The sequence below is a fragment of the Eleutherodactylus coqui genome, chromosome 1 (assembly GCF_035609145.1).
Source record: "Eleutherodactylus coqui strain aEleCoq1 chromosome 1, aEleCoq1.hap1, whole genome shotgun sequence".
Taxonomy (NCBI): domain Eukaryota; kingdom Metazoa; phylum Chordata; class Amphibia; order Anura; family Eleutherodactylidae; genus Eleutherodactylus; species Eleutherodactylus coqui.
This window is the reverse complement of record NC_089837.1, coordinates 118,048,939-118,075,863: the sequence shown is the minus strand read 5'-3', so window position 1 is coordinate 118,075,863 and position 26,925 is coordinate 118,048,939. Positions and strand designations below refer to the sequence as shown.

Sequence of the window (26,925 nt, the reverse complement as noted above, 5' to 3'; positions counted from 1 at the left end):
AGAGATGGGCTAGTATACTCGCTAAGGCAAATTACTCGAGCGAGTATTGCCATTTTCGAGTACATTCCCGCTCGTCCCAAAAGATTTGGGGGGACGGTGGGGGACGGGAGGGAGAGCGGGGAGGAACGAGGGGAGATCTCTCTCTCCCCCCCCTCCTGCTCCTCTTCCATGCTCACTCCCGCAACTCACTGCTCACCCCCGCCGGCCCCCAATCTTTTGGCACAAGCGGGCATGTACTCGAAAATGGCAATACTCGCTTGAGTAATTTGCCTTCGCGAGTATGCTTGCTCATCTCTATTCATATTGCAATCTATTTTAATACATGACAATATTCTATGGGCTGTATATATAGAAATTCACAAGTATCAGATGAGGCAAAGTCTGTAATTAACCTTCATACCTAAATCCTATGTTTAACACCCACTCCACTTAGAGCAGGAGCGCGCATCTTTCCTCAAGGGCCCCAACAAGTCATGTCATCAGGATATCCTATAGTAAGAATACCTTTGGCAATGTCTGAGGCACTGAGAATAATTGCATCACCTGTGCAATACTGAGGAAATCCTGAATACATGACCTGTTGGGGTCCCTGAGGACTGGAGTTGTGCACCACTGATTTAGGCTGCCTGTCCACGGCTGTTGCGATATCCCGCTGAGGATCTCCGCTGCGGGAGCAGCCGTCTAGGAGCAAGAGCCAGCTGACGGATCTCCGCGATGAGCTTATCTGACAGATAGGCTCACCGCTGAGAATCGCGGCAATTCACAGCATACTGCGATTTGCCAGCCGCGAACGGAGAATTGCTATGAATCTGTGTTCGAGAACATGGGGGCTGCGCTTTCCATAGTAACGCTATAGATAGCGTTCACTGCATTCCCCGTGCCCGGATTATCGCCGTGGGGAACGCAGTGAATATTCACCTGTGGACAGGAGCCCTTAAAGTATAACTAGAGGTACCTTTACAGGGGACAACTATCAGCTGAATAATCACTCAAAAAAGTGAATTCAAATGATTGCCAGTGTAAAGATGACACGAGTGATAAGTCGCTAGTCAGTTTGTTTACGCTAACCAAAAACATAGTCATTGGAGGATCAAAAATCGTCTGGTGTAAAGTCGTAGTCATTCTTATTTGAACGATTTGTGAACAAATTTGGATGGAGATCCCTTCTATAAACGATATCTCAGTAAACACCTAATGAACAATCATCACTGTGTGCAAAAACAAACGACTGTCGTTAGTACGACTTTTCTGAGTGATTATCTGAACGATAGCTGCTCCGTGTAAAGGTACCTGGTACTAGTGTACCTTGATGCCACCAAAAGCTAGGGGTTTGACAGGAGGAACGCCCCTTTCATGCCCCTAGCTCCCGATTGGCGGATTTGTCAACGCTCCTAGCAGCAATTTCAGCCTTGACTTTTGCCTGACCTGGACGGTTAGAGTGAGGGTTCGTGTTAGGCTTACATTATATGTAAGCCTAACAAGAAAAGTAAGGCCAGGCAAAAATGGCCAGGCAGTGGTCATTTTGAAAGCAGACAACTTAGAACCATCAATATTTTTAAATGGGAAGGGATGCGTGTGACATATGTATCTGATAGAGAATTTGATGAGCAATCCAATGACAATCCAGTACAGGATATGCTGAATGTGCTCCCCGTTGTTTCAAAACATCAAGGTCATCCTCTTCTTCCATTCACAATGCACTGAAAGCAACATTTCAGCAGAAATGTTTGTACAGGCGTCGATAATCCACTGTTGCATGTGCGCCACACTCTGGATTTTCACTGTTGAAACCCTGGACTTGACATCATCCGACAAGTAGAAGTCCAAAGAGGTGAGATCCAGCAACAGCAGAGCCACTCCACCGAGCCATAATGCTCAATCCACTTTCCCAGAAACTGATCCAAAAACTCGCAGACATCGCAGCCATAATGTTTTCCTCATTCTGTTGGAAAACACTGGAAATGTGTCATCATCATTGCACAGTGATGGGAACACCTCGTCACATGACAGTTACAGATACTTGTCATCAGTATGGTTACCACCGATGAAGAATGGGACCACTATCTTTGGACCCCTCACACCACACCATGACTTTTTGTCTGCTAACCATCTTGCTGGGATTTGTCTGGGATGGGTTTGTGTTGGACCAGTAGCAAAGGTTTTGCTCTTCACCTCCCCATTCATGGAGAAGTTTGCTTCATCACTGAACAGTACAATCTCTCTGAAATGTCAGTCCCGCTGCAATTGCTGTGACACCCATTCCGCAAATATAACAGAGCGATCGGGATCGCCCTCATTGAGATGATGCAGATCTTGTATGGTTGCCATTTGTGCATAGCCAATATCTGCCCAATGGTGGTTCGACTCACTCCGCTCTCGTGACAGACGCTGGGTGTGGGTTCTTGCAGAAGGATGCCAGGACGGCCATTGTTGTTGTTTTGTCCATGGCAGTTTTGTTATATCCACTTTTTGGCAGGTCTAACACAGAACTTGTTTGGAGAAATTTGACAAGCAATTTGTTAACTGTGCCATGGTGGATGGGTGGTCTGTTAGGGCGCCGATTATTGAAATCTGCTGCAATAACTTGAGTAATGACTCAGCATAATCTCGGTCCTCTCCTTGTGTGTTAATCTCACAGCTATATCTTTGTCTATAACAAACAGAAAACTGATAATAACTAGAGATGAGCGAGTATACTCGCTAAGGCTAACTACTCGAGCGAGTAGCGCCTTAGTTGAGTACCTGCCCGCTCGTCTCCAAAGATTGTGCTGTCGGCGGCGGGTGGGGAGCGGCAGGGGAGAGCGGGGAGGAACGGAGGAGAGATCCCTCTCTCCCCCCCGCTCCCCCCTGCTCACTCCCGCAACTCACCTGTCACCTCAGTATGCTCGCTCATCTCTAATAATAACTTTGGCAGGAATCAAGGTAAGTCACATTTAAGGTTTGGATTCCTTGTCAAATTCTTTATTGGGTACATATACACCCCTTCTTGTTTGAAAATATCGACTTGGTTCTAAGACGGTGGATTTCAAAATGGCCACCATGTTGGACACTGCCCCTCAGAGATTTGCCCTCTTACACTTAGCAACATGTTATGCACAGGATGGCATTCGCAACCAAGTTGTTCTATTCATCCAAGTGTCTCCATACCTTTGGACCACCCTGTACATCCAATGAAAGCTTGCTGTCTAGATTCCAAATCACTTCTTCATAAAAGGCAGCTAGATTTGTTTGACTAGACTGTTCTTTCATAAAGCCAACTAGCTGTTGGCGACTGTATTATTTTCTAACATTTTGTTACACTGGATCTCTTTTCAAACACTTCAGCAACTTTCCAGCTAAAGGTGTCTTATACGGTGATCTGTAGTTGCCAGAATGTGACTTAAGTCACATTATAAATACAAAGGAAATTCTAGCTCAAGTACAATATGCTTGTTTTTATAATTTTATAAGACTTTTAGTATAAAGTCATATAAATAAACGACTGCCTGTTTTATGGGCTGAAAACCAAGTGACTCTTACAAGTTGATTCTTGCTTACTTGTCCTGTCGGGTCCCATGTTTACTAAATGGGACAACAGTCTTTTGAGTGATTACTCGGGCTACTGTCAGTCTAAACTACCCTTATAGCCCGTTTCATGCATGTCCTGAACACTCAACTCCATAATAAACAAGTACCCTGGATACAATGAAATAGTCCTGAATACGTAGATTAAGCTTGAGAGAGAAGACGGTGATTACACAGCGCGCCGGGTAGGAGACTTCAATTCTTCATAAGAAGCTTTATTTAGCAACATGTTTCAATGCTATTTTGGCACATTTGTCTGGATTTTAACCTGGAGATGTGGCTGTAATATTTTCTGGCACACTTGTCCTCTTCAATGCTGATCTCTAGAAGAAGAGATTGGCAGAGGCAATGATAGTCTAATCTACAGGTACATTTAGGTGGTTGCAGACATTTCTTGTATATGACTTCCTACTAATGGCGAACAACAGTGCAGACCACGGAGGAGATAAATCTGTTGAGTTATAGTAAAAGGATCTGGACTGAAAGCACTGGCCCTTTAACAAATAATGCAGGATAAACCATAGAAGATGATGGGGGGGGAAGACAAATCTATTAGTTTTTTTCTCAAGTTTATAGTAACAAGAGAAAAAGAAATGTCACATGAGATGCAAGGAGATAAAATGAACCCCCGCTAAATATCGCCAGTCTAACCCAGGAGGAAGTGCAGAGCCAGCTAAAAAAGACTAAAATTGACAAATTGCTGGGCCCAGATGGAATACACCCAAGGGTCCTAAGGGAACTAAGTGACGTGATAGACAGGCCGCTATTTCTTATATTTAGGGACTCTATTGAGATCAGGGTTGTATTACTGGATTGGCATATTGCCAATGTGGTTCCAATATGGGGTCAAGAAGGGAGCCTGGTAACTACAGGCCGGTAAGTCTCCCTTCAATAACTGGAAAAATATTTGAGGGGTTTCTGAGATGCCATTCTGGAATACCTCAAGGAAAACAATGGCATAACTCTTCATTAGCATGGGTTCATGAGGGGTCGATCATGTAAAACCAACTTGATCAGCTTCTACAATGAAGTAAGTTCTAGGCTGGACCTCAGAGAATCTATTGATCTCGTATATCTAGATTTTTCGAAAGCATTTGACACCATGTATAATAGGCTGATATATAAAATAAGACAGCTCGGTCTTGGCGAAAACGTGTGTATCTAGGTTAAGAATTGGCACTGAGATAGAAAACAGAGAGTGGTAATAAATGGTTCGTACTCTGATTGGGTCACCATTGCTAATGAGGTGCCACAGGGCTCAGTACTAGGCCCCATTTTGTTCAATATATTTATCAACGACCTGATAGAGGGGCTGCACAAAAAAATATTGATATTTACAGATAATACGAAATTCTATAAGATAATTAATACAATGGAGGACAATGCAAATGGATCTAGATAAGTTGAGTGCTTGAGTAGAAAAGACAAATGGAGGTCAACGTTGATAAATGCAAGGTTATGCACATGGGCAGGAGAAATGTATGTCACCAATATATACTAAATGGGGTACTGCTAGGGAAAAGTGATATGGAAAAAGACCTGGCGTTACTAGTTGACTGTAGACCTAGCCGGAGCAATCAATGCCAGTCAGCTGCTGCAAAGACAAATAAAGTCTTGGGGTGCATTAAAAAAAGGAATAGGGGCGAGGGATGAGAACATTAGAATATTATTCTTCCACTATATAGGGCACTTGTCAGGCCTCACATGGCATACTGTGTACAGTTCTGCACACCGGTGCTCAGGAAAGACATTGCAGTGCTTGATGGGGTTCAAAGACGGGCAACTAAATTATTGAACAGAATGGGAAGACTAGAATTCACAGAGAGGTTATCAAAATTGGGATTATTCACCCTAGAAAAAAGACGGTTAAGGGGTGACCAAATAACTATGTATAAGTACATTAGGGGACAATACAAGGACCTCTCCCAGGATCTGTTTATACCCAGGACTGCGACGGTAACAAGAGGCCATCCTCTACATCTAGAGGAAAGAAGGTTTCATCACCAACACAGAGGGGGGTTCCTTAGTGTAAGAGCAGTGAGACTGTGAGACTCCCTGACTGAGGACATGGTGATGGTAAAATCAATGGAGGAGTTTAAGAGGGGACTAGGTGTCTTTTTGGAGAGCTACAACATTGCAGAATATAGACAATAAATAACCAGAGGGGTTGTCGATCCGGGTCTTGGAGTCAGGTAGGAACTTTCAAATGTTGGTGCAGGGATTATTCTGACTGCCATTATGGAGTTGGGAAAGAATTTTTTCCCCCCAAATGGGATAAATTGGCTGATGCCTCACTGAGGCATCAATAAGGGGGGAGAAACAGGCTGAACTGGATGGACATTTGTTTTTTTCAGCCCTGCATACAATGTCACTATTTAACTATCTGCTAAACTTCTATTTGGAAGAATTTAGGGTTACTGTCTCTTGGCATTCGGTCTGAGAACATAAGATAACCCTGAAGTTGTAAATAGGGATGGCTTTGAAAGGAACGGTTGAGGTTATATGGGATGTCAATTAGGGTAGCAAATGCATCCACAAATATTTGCACGTGTTTATGCCTCCATAAAGCTCATGGACAACAAATAGCGAATACCAAGGCTCCTAAAGGCAGTTATCTGGTCACACCTGGTATACAACATACAAAGTATTCTTGTCCTTGATGGCAGTGTGTCTTTTGCTCTAGCTCTGTAATTCAGCTTTTCAAATAAGCCGAAACCTTGAGGATAGTTTAATGAATGTATTAAATTGCTTTACTATTCCATGAAACCTCTCAGGGTAAACCTTATTAAATAAGAAACATAACTCATGGAAAGGGAAAAGAATAACATTTGTGTTGTTTGTGCCAGGAAAGTCATGACTGCATCACTAAAACGTGAACCTCACACCATATAAAAGGCCTAGTAAGAGTCAACTCATGTTACATCAGCGCTGGTCATAGGCTGTACAAATTAATGCCCTTTTATTTTTCTTTCTCAGCACATGATAATTAGAGTTTTCTGTTATTCTTAAAGTTTGTAAGGCTATCTGATATGTGCTCAGTACCAACAAAAACATTAATGAAAGTTCTCGACAGCCTTGATCTTACCTGTTCCGGTGACACACTGCATGTTATGACAGTTTCACATTAACGATGTAGAACCCACTTACTATAGGAAAGTCCCTGTACTATAAAACCATATAGTGTTAAGATGACGGCATGCACAATGTGAGCCAGAAGTGCAAAAGTGTTGTTAATGTTTTTATTCTCAATTTTCCTTGTAAATAAGGAAATCGCGAAAATAATTAGCAAAACGTTTTGCTTATTTACTCATAAGGGATGATTCCAGATTTTGGTTTAAAAAGCAAAAATATCAGGTGGAAAGGTTTGAAAAACTAAAAATATGTGCTGTCAACCCCTTTTACTAAAGCTGGGCAGGTTCACTTTAAAAGTGACTTTCTGAGTAAGTAAAAATACATTGTCGTTTTCTGCACAGGAGTCTGATGGTGTGCTCTGGTCTGCCGCTTACAACTTCCGAGGTCCAAAATACATAGACAGATTTTTTTTTGCTTTTGTGCGTGGGGTAAGAACTACACAGCCAGCTTGATGTTATAAAAAGGACTCCAGACTACACAACCAGACTGCTGTTATAGGAGGTGGTTCAGACAACACAGCCAGACTGCTGTTATAGCAAGAGGTCCAAACTACATAGCAAAACTGATGTTATAGGAGGAGGTCCACACTAAACAGTGAGACTGATGTTATAGGAGGAGGTCCAGACTACACAGCAAGACTGTTGTTATAGGAGGAGGTCCAGACTACACAGCGAGACTGCTATTATAGGAGGAGGTCCAGACTACACAGCCAGACTGCTGTTGGAGGAAGAGGTCCAGACTGCCCAGCCAGACTGCTGTTGTAGGGGGTGATCGAGGCTACATGCCAGACTGATGTTATAGGAGGAGGTCCAGTCTACATAGCAAGACTGCTGTTATAGGAAGAGATCCAGACTACACAGCCAGACTGCTGTTATAGGAAGAGGTCCAGACTACACAGCCAGACTGCTGTTATAGGAAGAGATTCAGACTACACAGCCAGACTGCTGTTAAAGGAAGAGGTCCAGACTACACAGCCAGACTGCTGTTATAGGAAGAGATTCAGACTACACAGCCAGACTGCTGTTAAAGGAGGAGGTCCAGACTACACAGCAAAACTGCTGTAATAGGAGGAGGTCCAGACTACACAGCCAGACTGTTGTTATAGGAAGAGGTCCAGACTACACAGCAAGACTGCTGTTATAGGAGGAGGTCCAGACTACACAGCCAGACTGCTGTAATAGTAGGAGGTCCAGACTACACAGCAAGACTGCTATTATGTAAGGCGCTGCAGACTACACGCTAGGCTGCTGTTATAGAAGGAGGTCCAGGCTACCCAGCTAGAATGAAGTTATATGGAGCACTCCAAACTACATAGCCAAGCTGGCGATTGTGGTCCCCTCCTCATACCATATCACAGGACTTTTTTGACTGTCTGACTCACTTTTGGATGTTAGCCATATATCTAGGCCGAATTTTGTAATCAATAACCCCTAATATTTCAAGTTTCTTATGCTTGATAAAGGGTGTTGAGCCTGAAATGTTGCCTAATGTGAACACTAAAGAAATTTTATGAGCATTCAAAAAAACTCCAATGTGTGGTCCAACCATTCATTTCTCTAAACTACTCAGTCACAGTGTCAAATGGAGAATAGCAGAAATTGCTACAAGGAACAAAGTTGAAAAGTATACCAAGGTGCTTAACGTTTATTGGCTACTTATGAAAAACACCTTAATTTGACTGTATAGTAAATGATTACTTTCCACAGGTATTTACAGCTACACCAACAGAGCTAGGAGTAGGCTATACTTGCATTCCCCACTGTATATTGTCTATTCATTACATGCAAAGCACTTGTTCCTAAGAATCTTCTCCACAATGGGTCGCATGAATGCAGAGCAGCTCCTTCAGCTTTCTAAACACGATATGGTACTGATTTCCGCAGCTAGAGAGAGATCAAAGAATTTCCTGCATTCATTAGAAGGCGCATGGATGAACTGTTTGCTGGATTTAAATACAGCTTTGTGAAAAGGTGCTGGAGCTAATAAGCATATTTAATGCATTAGGGTGACAGAGGACAGCAGAGGAATGCAGCGCGGTGCTGTTTATAATTACTGTGCAGAACAATTCACTTTTCTACAGCAAGTAATAAAATAATGGATGCTGAAGAAAAGTTTATAACAAAATCTAGCCTTGTTTCCTCACAGCTGGAGTTGGAATCTTTCATCATTCTTATGATAAACTGATTTAGGAGCTACATAAAAGACTACTCAACCCTAGAAACATCCAAACTGGACAACTTCTTTTCAGATTGTAGGTCCCACAGACTAAACTTGCTCTCTGCACGAAGACAGGCAAATACTTAAGTTCCCTGCAGCTCCCTTACAGGGAAAACTGAGCATTGAAAGTGGTACCCAGATGTCTTACTGTATATTGCTGACCTATTCTGCAGATAAGCCATCAATGGCCTTAGATTGGTGGTGTCCTGACTCCGGGCATCCCCGCTGATCAGCTGTTTTATGGTGCTTAGGCAAGTGCTGCAGCCTCTTTATTGTATATTGGGTACAGCACTATACATTGCATGGTGGTAATGGTGCCTGGTACTGCAACTCAATCCCATTCACTTGAATTGAACTGAGCAGAAAGGCCATGTAGCCAATTAATTTGATGTCACAGGTCAAAGAAAAAGCCATAGCACTCGCCAGATAGATTGGCATTATACATAAATAGGAACAGACCTGTGAATCTAGCTGAGACAGGCAAGGAAAAGCTGGCACGAATGCACCTAATGACTCTTCTTATGGTTCTGGGCTGTTTTAAAAGAGACTCATCAGGCCATCAGTAGTTGGTCGGACTGCGTCCACCACTCGTGACCCTAGCTGATCGCTTGATTGGCCGTCCGCTGTCAGCACCACAACACAAAGGGATAGGAAGCGGAAGCAGTTAGCTCTGATTGCTGTGTAGTGGGCGGTGCTGGTAACTGCAAATCAGCTCCCATTGATTTTAATGAGACCTGTGCCTGTAATTACAAGCACCGGCACTGCACAGGAGTCAGAGCAGCAGCTTCCACTCAGTAGCCCTGTGTGTATCGTTGGTGACAGAGGCTACCAAGTCAGCTGATTGGCTGGGATTCTGAGCAGCGACCCCATTTGATCAATTATTGATGACCTATCCTAAAAGATAGATAATCAATAGTATTTCCCTGGAAAACCCCTTTAAAGAAACCAAGTCCAAAGGTCTCTAACCAATCTTAGAGTTAAATTAAATTAGTAGTCACTCTTACCAATTAAAAAAAAATAACCACCCTAGAGGCTCACCTGATTTGCAGGTAGATCTTTCAAGTCCTGGTCTGGATCCACACCAACTCTGTATAGAGACAAACAAATGAAACAAATTAAACAGCTTTTCATTCATAGACTTATGAGGGGGCTCTGTGCTTGAATGAAAATAAGGACACTGTCTAATATACACCTGATTATACAGTACCTCCTGCAGCAATGCAAATCAAAAAGACTAACTCTTACACTCATGGATTTCACATGATCTCTACTCTTTGGAGTGGTAGTCAGGCTGTAGACATCTAGCCTATGTTCACCTTATTTTTCTGGTGTATGTCAGGCATATACATAGGAGAAAATGATCCTAATGTATGCATCAGATGCATTACTCGATGTATGCCTATCTACTGTAGTTGCATACATGTGCCCTTAACTCTTATTGTAGAAAAAATATAAATACACAACTTAATATAGTTTTTTGTGGGATCCCTTAATATGGAAAAGCATAGCCGATTACAGTTTCCAATACAGTTTTTTTTTTTAAAGTATCCCAATGAAGTCTATGGAAAAGTTCAGCGTACACTTCTGGAGTATTTCCTGCTCAAAACACCAACTATACAATGTGAGGACATCACCTATGTGCCCTTCCTTGCCCTGGGATATCCCAAGATGAGTGTGTGAAATAACCAGCTTTTAAAAAACACTTTTTTATTATTCTTTCAGGTAGTGAATAATGTTTTGCTTCTTTAAAGTTAGTCATCTGTTATAGCTTGCGGCTGCGGTTGCCAAGCCACCCCTACTGGGAGCCATGGCGCACATACCCAGCTCCCTCTTTTCCGATGCTCGGTTGAGGTGTCTGCTGGGGCAGTAACTGCGGTCCAGAGGATGCATGGAAACACAGCCACGTTCTAAAAGGGCCATCATGCAACTGTTTAATGTTTCTTCTACCTATCCTAAGTCTGTGGTTAGGTGATCATACATCCGCTGATCCTGACATCATCTCATGCCAGCGACCCCAGGATATCATAAGTCAAGAGTAAGGAAAGACACATCCATGCAACCGTAACCTTGTTCTAACCACAGCAACCACAGAAAAAGTCAAATATTAGGCAGTGTTAGTATCTGCATCCAGCATTCTGTTTGTCTATTCTGCCATAGGAATAGTAAAGCAAGCCAGGACAGCAGACCTGCTACATGACAGATGAAAATGATGCCAAGAGACCCCATTGACTATCATGGGGGTTGTTGGGTTTCTATCATGGTTTCCATCATTTTACCACAAGAGTAAAACAGCGTGCTACCCTATTTTTTCGGTATTTTTAGTTTCATTCCGCTACAGTGGCCCAATGCAGATATAAACAGAGCCTAAGAGAAAAGAAGATAAAAAAATTAGAGGGGTTGTCTGAGACTTCAGGGATTTTTCTCTAGTGATGAGCTCTCCTCAGTAGAGGTCATCAGTAGACAATCGATGGTGGTCCATTGCTCGGAATCGCCACCCCAATTAGGTAATTCCTGGCAATGCTGTCTCTGCCCAATAAAACCAGGCACAGTCTGCTTCCCACACTGTCTGTACTGGTAATGGTGCTGGGAATCAGCTAAATGATGGGGGATCTTGGGCAGCGGACCCCACTGATCATCTATTGAGGATATGGTCATCAATAGCAAAGCTCTGATAAGTCCCAGAGAACACCCTTTAAACAAGATACATATAAGACTCCAAGTGCCATCTAAAAAATAACTGAGCTAAAAAAAATGATTGTGCATGCCGTAGAGAGCAGTAGTGCATTAAGCTCATAAGTATTTTACAGTAATGTGCACAGGAGTTCATGTAAGTCTTGAAACATAATTACCCTCTAGTAACGAGCCATTTATGACATAAGCATTGTAAAATTGTTACTCTTGCAAAATGTCAAGAGGTTTGCCAGGACAATGAGGATTCTTATGTTGCCATAAGGACTAGAAGACCTTATATATGAAGAAAGTCTTAAAGTGTTTACACAGATCTCATTGTACATCAGACAAATTAATCTGATCTCAGTAGCACAAATTAATAGACAAACGTAAGGTCAATTATCTCATCTGCTCCATTTCTTATAAATGCATCTACTAGATCCAGTATCATGTCCGGTAATAAAAGTGCGGGATAAGAAAACACTTAATTAAAGTTTGTTAGAGATAATCACTATTAAAGACCCCTCGCACATTCCAATTATTAGGCATGACCGTTGGCTAGAGATGAGCGAGCATACTCGCTAAGGGCAATTGCTTGATCGAGCATTGCCCTTAGCGAGTACCTGCCCGCTCGGGAGCAAAGATTCGGCTGCCGGCGGCGGGCGGGGGAGAGCGGGGGGGGACGGAGAGGAGATCTCTCTCTCCCTCTCCCCCCCCCCCCCCCCCCCCGCTCATGGCCGCAACTCACCTCTCACCCGCGCCGGCAGCCGAATCTTTTCTTCCGAGCGGGGAGATTCTTGCTAAGGACAATGCTCGATCGAGTAACTGTCCTTAGCGAGTATGCTCGCTCATCTCTACCGTTGGCCAAAATGTTCGTTTTCTTGATGGTTGATTTGTGTAAAAGGGCCAATGAGCTTGCTCTTCGGTTACTTTTCAGCAAGCATAACATGTTCACTGATCAACTGTATGTTTCTTTGTGAAATGGAAAGATATACAGTTGACTCTATTGGGATGAAAGATTGTAGTAATGGTTTTTCATTCCCATACCAGTGATTCTGGGCCTTTGAGCAGATTGACTAAGAGTCAAGAATCAGCCTGTGTAAAAGAACCCTTCCAATTTGACAACAATTTTACACTTATAAATGTATGATTGACAGAAATCTAAATTTCTGTCCCTCTCTCCCCCCAGACATCATGCGCACAGTGGTTGCTGAGTACACTTAGTGAACAGAGTAGTCCGTATTTTTAGTTGTCTTATGAGCTAGTTTCTTTTTCATCCAGATTGCATTTATTCCAAAAAAACACTCAAACAGATGTTTTTATATAAGGATTTTTATGACATTGTACAATAAAGATGTACAATTTTGCCGGCACTTAATTAATGTTGAGTCCTATCATATTGTGGCATCATGCTGCATTGCACCTAATGCAGACTCAGACTTCTACATCTGTAACTGGCCCAATAAATCAATGTATAGTGACTGTTTAGCATTGTCTGGAATGCCATATTTCCTGGTGTGCTTGCATTATTTGTTTTCTGCCAGGCTGATACTAGAGTGTGCTTCTGCATTGCAGCAATGGATTAAAAAAAAACTGGCAAAATTTTGTACGAAATCAGAAAAAGAAGAAACATAAAAATAAATAGAGAAAACACTTCTTAAACACGGTACATAAATAGATCTAAACTGTTAGATAAAAAGCCTCAATGCTTAGTTTTGCTTCACCCCCTCAACACCTCATTTATGATGAGCTCTCCGCCTGACCCAGAAAGATCATTCTCCTTAGGTAGAATTAATCTAGTTCCTCTGCAGTACTTTGCCAACCGACTGCAGGTTGTGACTGATTATGTGTAAAAAGCTTGTGATGGGTTTATTATTGACAATGCTGAGAAAACACAACTCGTTTTGTGTGCTAATTTAAAAAACGGCAGTACTTGATGTGAAAAGCTATTGATTCAGACAAGTATGAGGAGTCCCAATCCCTTTTTGAGTTTAAATTTGCTTTTACGTTTCCATGTGGGATGTAATAACCTGAAACTGTGTTATTTTATGTTTAGAACCCCATGTTTTCGGAAGATAATTACTCATACAATGTGTTTACTCTTGTAAGCAAATATCCTGATTAATAGGAACACTTGTACGGCCACGCAATTGCCGAAATGTACACAACTTGAGTATGAAACTGTTTCCAAAGGTCGTCAATAAAGTACTCTCTGCAAAGAAAAGGACAGCTTCTGAAAGGTTTTCTCAAATGTTTTGTTAAAAAGCCCATACGTGTTTTCCTGAAAATAAGACCCTGTCTTATATTAATTTTTGCCCCCAAATAGGCACCAGGTCTAATTTTCACGGGATGTCTTATTATACTTACCTAGCAGACTCAGTCCAGGTCCCTCCCACTGCTCTCCAAAGCTCTGACGCACTGAGCCATGACATTGATTGGCCAATTCATAAATCCCATCTCCACAACGTGATGGTTGGAATTGGTTCTTTGACGTCTGCCCAGCAAATCAATGCAGCACTCGATGAACCAATCACAGCCATCGCATTGGCTCATTGAGCACTGCATTGATTCGCTGAGCAGCACTTAAGAACCAATCAAAACCATTGCTACTTGGAAGTGAGATTTTGGAATCCCGTAACCAGGAAATGATTTTCTGTGGGTGGTCGAGGACTGCAAGAAGCAGGTCGAGTCCCAGAGAGCAGTGGGAGGGACTCTGACCGAGCCTTCTAGCTAATATATTCCATTTTTTAATGTAATGCAGCTTGAGGTTATTTTCGGAGTACGGCTTATATTTCAAGCCTCCCCAAAAATCCCTAAAAATCAGGGAGGGTAGGGCTTACATTCAGAGTAGGTGCTATTTTCAGGGAAACAGGGTAACTATGATAATTGTAGATAACTGTAATAGCCATTATCATTAGATCAGTCCTCTTACAAGAGGCAGTGATCATGTAATAAAGAAAAGAAAGTAATTCAAACACCCTACTGTTAGGCCTCTTTCACACAAGCATTGCGATTTTCAGCGCTCGCATTACCGAGAGAAAGCGTGGTTATTACATACTGGCACACCTTCCTGAGCGCTGCCTTTCCTCTTCTCCTCTTGTCCATTAATGGATGTCCTATAATGGAAAAAAGGGATTGCCCCTTAATTGTATCTACAATATGCTTCCTGCCTTTATTGGTGTTGCACTGGTTCTTCTTATTTAGGCCCTTCTGATATACACCTGGGTGAGTGTCCTTCTTTGGTGCATTTCTACACGATCTTATAGGTTTTTTCGACTGCTATTATATACCTTTTATAAGTGTTTTTACATTTAAAACATTGACATCCAATTGTTAGAATAAGCCAACGGTCTTTAGTTGATGGGGTCCCAGGGATCAGACTTTTAAGAATACAGGGTTTATGATGCTCTTTCAATGTTTGGTCAGGCACAGTGGCTCATCCATATGAGTGGTTAAGCCTAGTACTGTAGCTCAGCCACATGCAGTGTATGAATGGTAATGGTAATAAATGTGTAATTCATATTTCATACTTATTGAAATTCATACTCCTACAGTGTCTGGAGAGCTGTTATTCATTTAATAGCCCCATTTGAGTTGAACATCATGGCTCTATTGATCAATGGAAGCTCCAGGGAAAGAACAGTGATGGTCTATGCTAATGATAGGCCATCAATGTTTTAGTTCTCGAAAACCCCTTTAAATCTACAATATTAGTTTACATTGTCTTTGTCTCTTGGAAAAGTCTCATATTATAAAGTCTTCTCCATACCTGAAAGCAAAGCTTATGAAGTGCTCTCTTCAGTTATTTGGCAACATCGATGGGATTTAGTGCGCAGTCGTCAGTCTCATGGCAAGCTTTATGGATCACGACACGGAGACTTACTAGCTTGTAACACAAGAAGACCCACTCAAAGTTGCCTTGCAGCCAATTATAATCCACTAAAGTTTTATAAGAGGCAATGATGCATGGAAAGTAAACGATTTGCTAAACTTCAAGAAGGGCTTAAGTCTAAGAAAGCACATGAGAAACACATTTCATTTCCTAGACAAAGCTCCACTCATCTGCTATACACCTCAGCGATGAGATCATACACATTCATTTCTATCCCCTGTTTTTACAAGGTCCATTATATGGAATGTTCAAGAATGACTGGGTAGAGTCCTCAAAGCCCATAATATATTATTAGGAAGTGTCTCATTTGCACTATAGTCATTCCCATTCTGAGCTCTCCGCAAATAGAACAGAGTTAACATAATGAATGACTAACAAATGAACAAAAATGTGAAGCAAATATATTGCTTTTCCTCTAATTTGACTAGAATTTGGTAGGCTGATGAGTTAGAGTATTGAACACATGCCATAAAACACATGTGGGAGTTTTATCGAACTTGGTGCAAAGAACTCAATAGTTACCAGTAAGGGGGCCTTCGCACTTACGAGAAAATCGTGCGTTTTTTGAGCGATGCGAGAGTGAGTCGAAACGCAGAATTCTGAAACCAATGATTTTCAATGGTTTTCTTTACATTTACGATGTTTTCACGTATGCGATGTTGCGAAAATAAAAATCACAGTATGTCCTAACTTTGTGAGTTTTTATATCTCCCACGTTTCCCTATGAAGCCTCTTTTTTATCGCATCACATAGCACAGACTTGCGATTTTCGTTTGATGCATTTTTTAAAAATTAGAAAGTACTATTGACTTTTGCGTTAAAAATCGCCGCAAAATTGAGTGGAAAAAACGCGCAAAAAAAAAATCGCAATTAGCGCTGTTGTTTTTGCGAGAAAAAGCAGCACTGACACTCAAATATTGCGGGGAAAAAAGTTGTGATTTTGCACGGCAATATCACTATTGCCAGTGTGCAGGAGCCCTAATAGAGCAGAATAGATATCAGTGACAGCCGAGGACCTGGAGGAGAAGGTAGAAGTGGTTTTTAACTACTACTACTATTTCTCCTTTCCAGGCTACATAGTGCTCAATAAGTGCCATGTACTAAACAGAGACTGTGTACTATGCAAACCGGCGATCACGTGACCAGTTGATGGAAAAAAAATTACAAAATAAAATTATATAAATAAAAAAACAAATGTCCCACCCGCCATATGCACTCTGTAATCCAAAACTATACAAATTAAAGTTCAAAATGTCTGAAACAAAATAAGGAACCCCCCCTTACTTTATTTTAGCATAAATATACTAATTTTAAAAAGAAGCAAATATAAATAAAAAAAATAAAATTATTTTTTTAGCTTTTTACCCCAACAAGACTAAAAAACTGGAAAGAAAAAGTCAGTGAAAAAAAGATATAACAAAATAGCCCTATATGTCATGGGGCGTAATTATGGTAGCTGAAGAAAAAAAAATTGGGCAGTAAAACCACCACAGGGATAAAACCCCTTAAAAAGGTCCTTTAAAATCCCTAAAAAGGTCCTTTACGACCAAAACACCCTGGTCCTTAATGGGTTAATTTGCTGAAACTAATATTCCTTTAATCTCCAATAACACTTTTTTACTTTATCCTTGGTTTACCTGTGTGGCTGGTTTTTAATTGGGAGCTCATGAAATCTAACATGCTCCCACACTGATTATATAATGTCATCTATTAACTGTGACTACTACTCTTTTTCATGAAAATGAATGAGACGAGTAACGCTTGATTACATGTTTAATATATGCTGATATCAAATGCCGAAGCTTTTCTAGGAATTCATAAGAAAATGACATGTAGAGTGTACATCACAGGAAGCCAACGCCAAGGATGTAGAGAAATACTGCGGTGAACAAAAAGTATCAAAGAAGCATTTGCCATGTTAAACATAGAAGAATATCTGTCACGCAGCTGTGTGGACACACGGGGTTACTGACCGATTGGACTTTAGGCTACTCCTCAGAGCTGCACCTAAAGGTCCCCTGGTTTTCTCCTGTTAACCCCTTTTTCAGGGATATGGTCTTAGTTACAGGGACCCCTAGGCCATTGTCTTAAGAGTAGTCTTGGTGCAGTTGCAGCTGACATGGACAGCAAAGAAGCACCGGAGTGGCAGGCAGAGAAGTAGCTGTTATCACCAACTGGCAAAATGTAGTCAAATAACAAGCTGAGGTCAGGATAGAAGAAGATGGGAAAGCTGGATGAACAGGCATGGATCAAACTAGGAATCAAAAGCATCTTTGTAGAATTAGACAGAACCTATTATTCAGACAGTCTCCAGTGAAAGAGGGTTCCTTAAATAACCTGAGAAACATCAGAATTAGCAAGGGAAAGGTAAGCTGGGTGTGTGCTGGCCCCCTAAGAGGTACTAGTGGTGTCATAACAATATCAATGATTCTTGGTGATAAATGGATGGAGATGGACACTAAAGCACTATGATGGGCTCTGCATGCATTAACAGCTGCTAGATGCTGATAGAAGTGGGGGTCACCAGTTCTGTTTAACACGCCATAACACAATATATGCAAATTAATTGTCTGTAGGAGGAAATCCCATTACAGTTAATGTTTGCTTTTGAAAGGCATTCTAAATCCTTTTTCTCTAGATACCTCTGAAATGAAGTGGAAAAGGGGATCGAAGAGCCGATACAAAGCTATAAGTCTCATTTATAGCCATAGAGTAGAGGGTTTGAGCCAAAACATAAACGTATTCCTTATCCACAGGATAGAGGATGTGTCTGATCAGTGTTGTCCAACCACTGGCACTCAAACCGATCACCTACCCATGAGTCTCAGGTTTCCCTCATATTGAGTGGAGTGGTGGTAGAGATGAATGGCATGGCTGTGCACATGCTCAAGGAGGCTACTGTAGATAGTCGAATGCTGCATTTGGCTTCTGTTCAGCAGTCCCATAGAGATGAATGTTCAGGCACCAGTACATTCATATAAAGGAGATATGGGACCACTGTTCTTGTGATGGTTGGGGTCCCAGCAGTCAGATCCCCACTGATCAGACACTTATCCTCTATCCTGTGGAGATGGAATAAGTTTATAACTCGGACCTAGGCCTTTAAATGATAAGATTCTGGGTGTGCGCTGTCACCACCAGGGGGGGTATTCCTGTATGTGGACTTAATACTACTCAATAATACAACTATATGCGTAGGCTCCTAAGCTTGCAGTAGTGGAAGCTGCCATAATTGTATCATTCAATTATAAATGTGTGAAAGAAAGCAGAGGATTTGGATCTCTGAATCAGAGAAACAGGTCTGTAACCCTTATTAATAAATTATATTTGCCCCTGAAAATCAAAAAGTAATGCGTTCAGCCACATAGTTTAATTCATGTCCCTTTAAAACAAGAAGATCCTGAGTAGAAAAACATTACTGGACGACTGGAATAGTCAGACAGCAATTCTAAAGTTTCATTTTCTTAGCATTCATCGAATATTTATAGAATTCAGCCTTTAATGCAGGCATGTCAAACACGATGCCCCCGAGCCACAGGTGGCTCTACTTCTCCATCTCCTATCACATTTTCAATATAAAACACAACTGTTTTAAGTCAAGATTGGAAAGGATACTGCCTTTAATATTTATGTGTTTATCTCTACAGAAACTTGAGGCTGTTTTATGCGCACACGTTCTCTACACACATCTGAGAACTATACCCTTGCCTATACTGTAGTTTTCCTACTTTATCTGTACACGTACGTGCGCTCTATACTCTATGCTCTATATTGTACATCTAGCAGAATTACTCGGCTTTGTATGGGTCTATTTCCTGTAAATGTTTATGTGGCTGAGAACTTTATTTGCTACTGATATTAAGCCAATCTAATAAACATAATAAAGTACAGTCCATTCACAGTGAGTAAAAAAAAATTGCTGGGTTGTCATGTGCAGAAATTTGATGTCTCACCAGTGGTGTCTCAAAGAGATTTAATTTTTAAAGGGGTTTTATGATTTCTGGACAACCCAGCTTCAATAGGACACCTTGCATTAAAATATTAAAATGCAATATACTTGCCCCTCCACGGTCACCGTGAACCAGTGCTGCAGCCACGCTGTGGTCCCGGTGATTGCTGTGGCAGATGATGTCGCAGGAAATAAGGGGACTGCTGTAGACCATGAAAGGCTGCAGTGTCACCGCTTATTCTTCTGGTAGTAGCACTCCCATCCTGAGCACCATGATGCCAGAAGTTCAGGAACGTGACGCTTCAGCCTGTTATTGGCTGCAGCTGTCACCTGATTTCCTGTGACATCATTGGTCACAACAATAATTGGGACCAAAGCGGGGATGCAGTGCTCGATCCTGGTGGTCATGGACGGGTAAGTATAGTTTACTGTATTATTTTGATACAGGGGTCCTATTGAAGCATAGTTATCCAATAACTGAACAATGCCTTTAATATTTGTGTTTCTATTGTGATGTTTGGTAAATATGTCAAGAACGGTACATCCTAGGGAGATGAAATCTGGTCAAAAACCTTCTGAAGTGCAAATGTGGTACAAATTGGTCTAGTTATATGGCTCTTGCTCTTGTATTCTTTTTTTGTGATTATGTCAAGAACAGTCCACCCTAGAGAGCTGAAACCTGGTCAAAAACTTTTCGACATGCCTCATTGACCTATGTGGCATAAGTGGTACAAATTGATCTAGTTGTATGGCTGTTGCATTTGTATTTTGATTTTTTTGCAAATATGTCAAGAATGGTACATCCTAGATTGCTGAAACTCGGTCTAGAACCTTCCAAAACGCCTGATTTACCTATGTGACAAATATGGTGCAGATTGGTCCAGTGATTTCGCCATTATGTTTGTATTCTGATTATTTGCGAATAAGTTGAAAACGGTAGTTTTTATAGAGAGCTGAAACCCAGTGTAAAACCTTTTGAAGCCTCTGATTTACCTATGTGGCAAATTTGGTGCAGACTACTCCAGTCGTTTGGCCGTTGCATTTGTATTACCCTTTTTATTTCCAATTATTTGAGAATATGTTGAGAACGGTTGATAAACCTAGTTTGAAACTTTTGGAAGCACCTGATTTACCTGTGTGACAAATTTGTTGCAAATTAGTCAGGTTTATTTGGCCGTGCCCAAGGCTGCATTCACACGAACGTATATTGGCTCGGTTTTCACGCCAAGCCGATATACGTCGTCCTCATCTGCAGGGGGGGATGGAAGAGCCAGGAGCAGGAACTGAGCTCCCGCCCCCTCTCTGCCTCCTCTCCGCCCCTCTGCACTATTTGCAATGGGGAGAGGTGGAGCAGGGGCGGGGCTAATTCTCAGAACTTAGCCCCACCCTGGCCCGCCTCCAGGGGCAGAGAGGAGGCAGAGAGGGGGCGGGAGCTCAGTTCCTGCTCCTGGCTCTTCCATCCTCTCCCCCTGCACATGAGGACGACGTATATCAGCTCGGCGTGAAAACCGAGCCGATATACGTTCGTGGGAATGCAGCCTAAAGAACAGACAACAGCTGGAAGCTTCCATTTATTGGAGTCTATCTTTAAGTGGGCATTAGCTTATTATTATTAGGTGAAAAATGTAGGATTTTAATTTGATTTAAGGAATAGGTTATTTTGTGATGACACATTGCTTTTAATAAAAAGATCAATTGCAATAGTTTATTTTAATATCATCCTCTGTTCTATTAGGACTTATGGGCATTATAAAAGAAGGTTACCCACTTGGGACCATTAATTAATTAATTAATTAATTAATTAACTAATTTAGAGCAGTTTTCCCATTGGTGGACTTTGCCCAGCAATCAACTCCAATCAATGGGTGTGACATCGCTGGAACTTTCCCCCTGCATTATTATAAGGGGACCTTTAGATTTTGCTATAGGCTTCTCTCTACTTGATGTACATCCCTAATAAATAAGACATTTATGAACACTGACGCATCGTGTGAGCGCTGCTCCGGTATCTCTTCACCGTGCATGCTGTTGATGATTATGTTGTAGAAAAAACAATGCCCCTCCCAACTTTTTCCAACACAGTCATGCGTGTCATGAAAGGTTATGCATAAACATGAAGATCAGGCTGGAAGCTATATTTTTCCATGATTTGACAACAAAAAAAATCTCCCCTAATGTGTGGCCTAGAATTCTATTAAATTCTTCTTTGTTGCACATCTCCTGATACGGAGGAAATTGTATACTGATCTGTAAATGTATTCGGTGCAGCCATTAGCATTAGAATATAAAGCTGTAATTTGATGTTGGATGCTTTTAAAACATTTTACAGATTAAAGGTGAGATACTACTTACTTTCCATTGGGACTGACATTTCTGTTGATGGCTTATATAGTACAGGATGTATACAATCCTGTTAAAAGACAAGGTCATCTATGCATTTCACTAAAGTTTTTCAAAGTTATGGGTTTCCAAATATATATTGTAATTCCCTGAATTCCAGTGCCGCATACATCTGTTTCTAATGGCGGGCACTACTGTACCTTTCTTCTCTCAAGAGAGAGGAAGCAGTTGCTAAAGAGCTAAGCACACGCAACCTACATTATAACTCCACTTTGGAGCCAAGTTGTTCAGTACTTATTAGGAAACAGTTGCTGCTGCACTCTACATTTATATTTTGTGTTAGAAGATATTCTCCATTTCAAGAAATTTGCAATTAGATAGGTAGGTACATAATTCAAGATTCCAGCAGTTGCCCATTTCCTGCCAACTACAAACTGGTGGCAGCTAGAGATGAGTGAGCGTACTCGCTAAGGGCAAATACTCAAGCGAGTATTGCCTTTTGCGAGTACCTGCCCGCTCATCTCAAAAGATTCGAGTGCCGTTGGGGAGGAACGGGGGGGGGGGGGGGGGGAGATCTCTCTCTCCCCCCTGCTTCCACCTGCTCACTCCCGCAAACTCACCGCTCACCCCCGCTGGCACCCGAATCTTTTGAGACGAGCAGGCAGGTACTCGCAAAAGGCTATACTCACTCGAGTATTTGCCCTTAGCGAGTACGCTCGCTCATCTCTAGTGGCAGCACTTTATAACAGCTTGTAGTCAGCTAGAGGGATTCCAATTGCAGGCTAATATAAAATGTGGCCTATCCACAGTTCGGTGGCTGCAAGAATTCTAAAAACCTATAGCTTGAAGCCGAGTACAAAAGTGGAACATAGTTGCTATAGCCATTGGAGAATGACTTACCTATGACTCGTAAGTAAATCAGCTAAAATATGAAGGACTAGGACCATGCAAAGATTGCTTTAATGTCCAGCTTACCATGGTTGAGATACTAAAAGGAACAGATATTGGGGTTACGCTGTAACCTTCAAAAGTGAACACAGAGCCAGGAATTACACATGGCTTCTGTTTTATTGGAAGTGATGGCTGAACGATAGACATATTTCGAAGCTAGAAACATCTTCTTCGGTGGTGATGTAAGAATGGCTTAGACATATGCCAAATCTTCTCTTTGTCTTCAGAAACAGACCCAGCACACGTCTAAGCCATTCTCCCCGACTACAGCCATGCCCCTGTAGAACCAATGAGGACATTTGTTGCCTCAAAATGCGTTTATTGTGCTGGTATAACTTTCAATAACAGAAGTCAGATTTAATTTCTGAGTTTATTTTTGAAGGCTGCACCATAACCCTAGTATATCAGCTTGTATCAGGGCCACCCTCCTAGTGTGGCACCCTGAGCTGGCAGTGCCTTCCGTTATTCCATCTGGTCTCTTTTTCACATATGGGATCACCACAAATTTATGGCCCACATTCAAACTACTTCAAGGGGTACTCCACCCTTTCCTCTTCACTAGGTAAAGGTAAAGTCCCCTGGCGCAAGCACTGAGTCGTGACCGACTCCTAGGGTGACTTTTATTGGCAGACTGTTTTTGTGTGGTGGTTTGCCATTGCCTTCCCCATTCCTCTTCACTGCTTACCGTGATAGTAGGCATGCTGTATTTATGTACTATTTACTGAAAACATTCCGTAGCCCAAGTGGCAGCATAATTACTGCCCCACTGATTGTATATGCCAATGTGAACAGGTAGCTTGTAGACACATGCCTGCAGGTAGCTGGACTACATTTTCATATCCAAATTAGCAGGGTAGAAGAATCCAAAACTTTCAGCAGCTCACATGTAGGCATGACCGCTGTTATATTAAACATCTACCTCTCTTTACCCCATCTAAAAGCAGATATGTCACCATATTATGTGGCTCTATTCAAGTGTTCGCTGCAGTGTTGGTCCAAACAGCAGAAATAGCATTGTGCCATTGGGTTACTTGCACCTACAGAGAATATAACAGACTCAGAGGCAATGTATATCCAGTGGCTGCACTTGTCTTGTTGTAGATATTGACTGTGCTTTGTACCGCTGCCTGGCGTCTACTGCCATAAGACTCATAGCCAATAGGTGCGGCGTCACACAGGTGGATGTGTATTTCTGCAAGCATGACTGTAGTGTTTTTGCGTAACAAACTATGCTTTTTGAACACGCATTGGCGTATATTACTGTACCTTTTCTGCGCCTAAGGCATGTCCGTTTGTGCGAGGCAAAAAGGTAGGCACCGATTAAAATTACTAATTAGTCTAATGAGTTCCAAATGTGTTCTTTTTTTCTGTAGAATTACACAGAATTTCACTCATCTCCCAGCATATTTTGCGTGCATTTGCACATCCCCATTAACTTCTATTGGGAGTTTTGGTGCCCTCCAGGCTTCATATAAAGAAAATGTGTTATTTTAAATTCATACGGTTTCAGAAAACTTAAACCGTATGTATAATATGAATTTTTCATAATAGCTGACCGAGGGACCTCTGTCAGGATCCCGACTGATCAGTTGATCCCTGGCTCTGGTTTCAGTGCTGACAGCACTAGAAGCTGATAGTCCTGTCCGTATTGCAGCAGCTGGACTTGGTACTACAGTCACAGATCCAATTGAATTCAATGGGGGCTGTACCTGCAGTACCAAACTGTCTTGGTAAATTAGCTGTTGGAGGGCAAGGGACCCAAATCCTGTTACTGTAAAGGGAACAGCTATTAGTCACTGACCAGTGATTTGTTAGAAAAAAAAAGTACAGTACCTGGCATAGACTGGAGAACTACAACCCTGCCGATATAACTAAAGGGTTTTGTCCAGTTGTAAAGGTCATAGAACATCAACAGTAGCTTGACAGGGGACTGCCACCAGGGGCCCCTGTCGATCAGCTGTTTGCAGGGTCAGGCACTTATGCTCTAAAATAGTGGTTCCCAGACTTTTTCAGCCATGGAGTCCTTTTTGAAGCAAAGGTTTCTCGTGGATCCCCAAGGTGTGGTCAGGGGAGGGGTTAGGGGCGGGGCTTATCACAACTTATGATTTTTAGCTCCATCGTTATAAAAAGGACCGGGCCATTCAAAACAGAACAGGGAGTAACGCTGCAGCACTGAATGGGCTACTGATATACATTATATTTAAAATTAACATGCTGCGGAATTAAATCCCGCACCACATGTCAGTGTCCACACGGGTTATGTGCAGACTTTTTCCACAATGTGTGGATGAGATTTTCAAAATCTCATCCACTTTGCTGCTACTGTAAATTCTGCAGTAAATCCGCCCCATGTAGTAATAGTAACCCCTATATTTGTGGCCCCAGTAGTAATAGCGTCCCCTATATTGGTGGCTCCAGTAGTAATAGCGTCCCCTATATTGGGCCAAGTAGTAATAGTGACTCCTATTGTGCCTCCAGTAGTAATAGTGTCCCCTATTGTGACCCCAGTAGTCATAGAGTCCTCCCATAGTGGACCAAGTAATAGGGTCTCTTTTTGCTGCCCCCAGTAGTATTAGGGGACCCCATTGCCGCCCCAGTAGTAGTAGTGTCCCCTATATTGGCTCCAGTAGTAATGGCATCCCTTATATTGGCCCCAGTAGTAATAGCATACCCTATATTGGGAACAGTAGTATTAGCTTCCCCTATACTGGCCCCAGTAGTAATAGTGAGCCCTATTGTAGACCCAGTAGTAATAGGGTCCCTCATTGCTGCACCAGTAGTAATAGGGTTCCCCATTGTGGCCCCAGTAGCATTCCCTATATTGGCCCAATGGCCCCAGTAGTAATAGCATCCCCTATATTGACCCTTGTAGTATTAGGGTCCCCAATTGCAGCCCCAGTAGTGATAGGGTCCCTTATTGCCACTATGCTCTTCAGATGCAGAGAGAGTTTTAGTAGCGCAGATTACAATAGGGGCGATTGGGACGGCCATGGGCCCCCTTGAAGTTTTGGGTCCGGGGCGGTTGCCCCAATCGCCCTTATTATAATTGGTCCCAGCTCTACTCACCCCTGTGGTGTCCTGACAGAATTTACCATGGAAATCAGCATGCAAGACCTGTGGTCGACATAGGAACGTGAATCGCATGACCGGAGCCGGCTCATGTGATCTGCGCCGCTATGCCAACCACAGGTCTTGCATGCTGATTTCCTCGGTACAGACTATCTAGAAACCGCTACAATGGTGAGTAGAGCGGGGACCTAGACCCTCCATCAGAGTCCCAGAGAAGCTCTCTTGGAGCCCCAAGAGCTTCATGGAGCACACTCTGGGAAACCCTGCTCTAAGCTGATTTCTGCAAGAAGCAGATAGCTCTATTCCCACTGTAGTGGCTAGGGTTTGTATTGCAGGCATTGAAATGAATGGGAACTTTGCTGCAACACCAAGCTTGTCCACTGCAGTGAGAATGGAGAGGTCTGCTTCCTGCAGACATCAGCTTAATGCACCAGCCCAGAAACAGCTCATCGGCTTAGGTCTATAGTAATGCATCACAACTAATCAGTACTAAATCTGTACATGGTTATGTTTTTTGTTACAAGGCCTATTAAAAGGGTCAAATATTGACTTGCAGGAATGCTACCTTCTAATAGGTAGTGCTGTAGAAGTATTGTTCCATCTTACCATTTGCATTCAATTGAATCATTTACTAGTATATTCCCATTCAAGGTTTTTAAATATGCTGTTTATAATCAGAAATGGCTTTTTGTTTTTCAAGGATAAACTAAACAATTGGTGCTTTCAGATCCTAAAAGCTCCTACTGAACCTGCCCATTGTATGATTACCCTACATGTTATTGTTAAAGTTACACAAATATAAATTGAATCCCAGAAGCAATAACACGGCTTATTCCAAGTACATTTTTGTGTCTTTTATATCCCAAAAAATCTCACAATGTGGGAGAAACTGCCAATATCTGCAATCCTTTCATACTCCAGGGCTTGGATTGGAATCTGTAGAGTCTAAGAGACATCAGATGTTGATGTAACTTGGTTATATCTGTAATACTCGTCTATACATAATTAGGTTGGAATTACTCAAGCAAACACAGAGAACCTAGTTTCATACTGTAAGGCTGACTGCCACAGAAATTGGTTAGGTGACAGGGCTATGTTCATATAATATGTCTACTTGGAAAATCTAAGTGGGTACAGCAGA

General features: G+C 42.0%; 1 protein-coding gene across 1 annotated transcript in view; it reads right to left on the bottom strand.

The window, feature by feature from the left end:
• SLC9A9 (solute carrier family 9 member A9) overlaps positions 1–26,925 on the bottom strand; it is a 693,984-nt gene that overhangs the window by 159,096 nt on the left and 507,963 nt on the right. Inside the window, exon 13 of the mRNA XM_066599390.1 lies at positions 9,952–10,000. Coding sequence (XP_066455487.1) covers positions 9,952–10,000 — 49 coding nt within the window. The remainder of the gene's footprint in view (positions 1–9,951; positions 10,001–26,925) is intronic.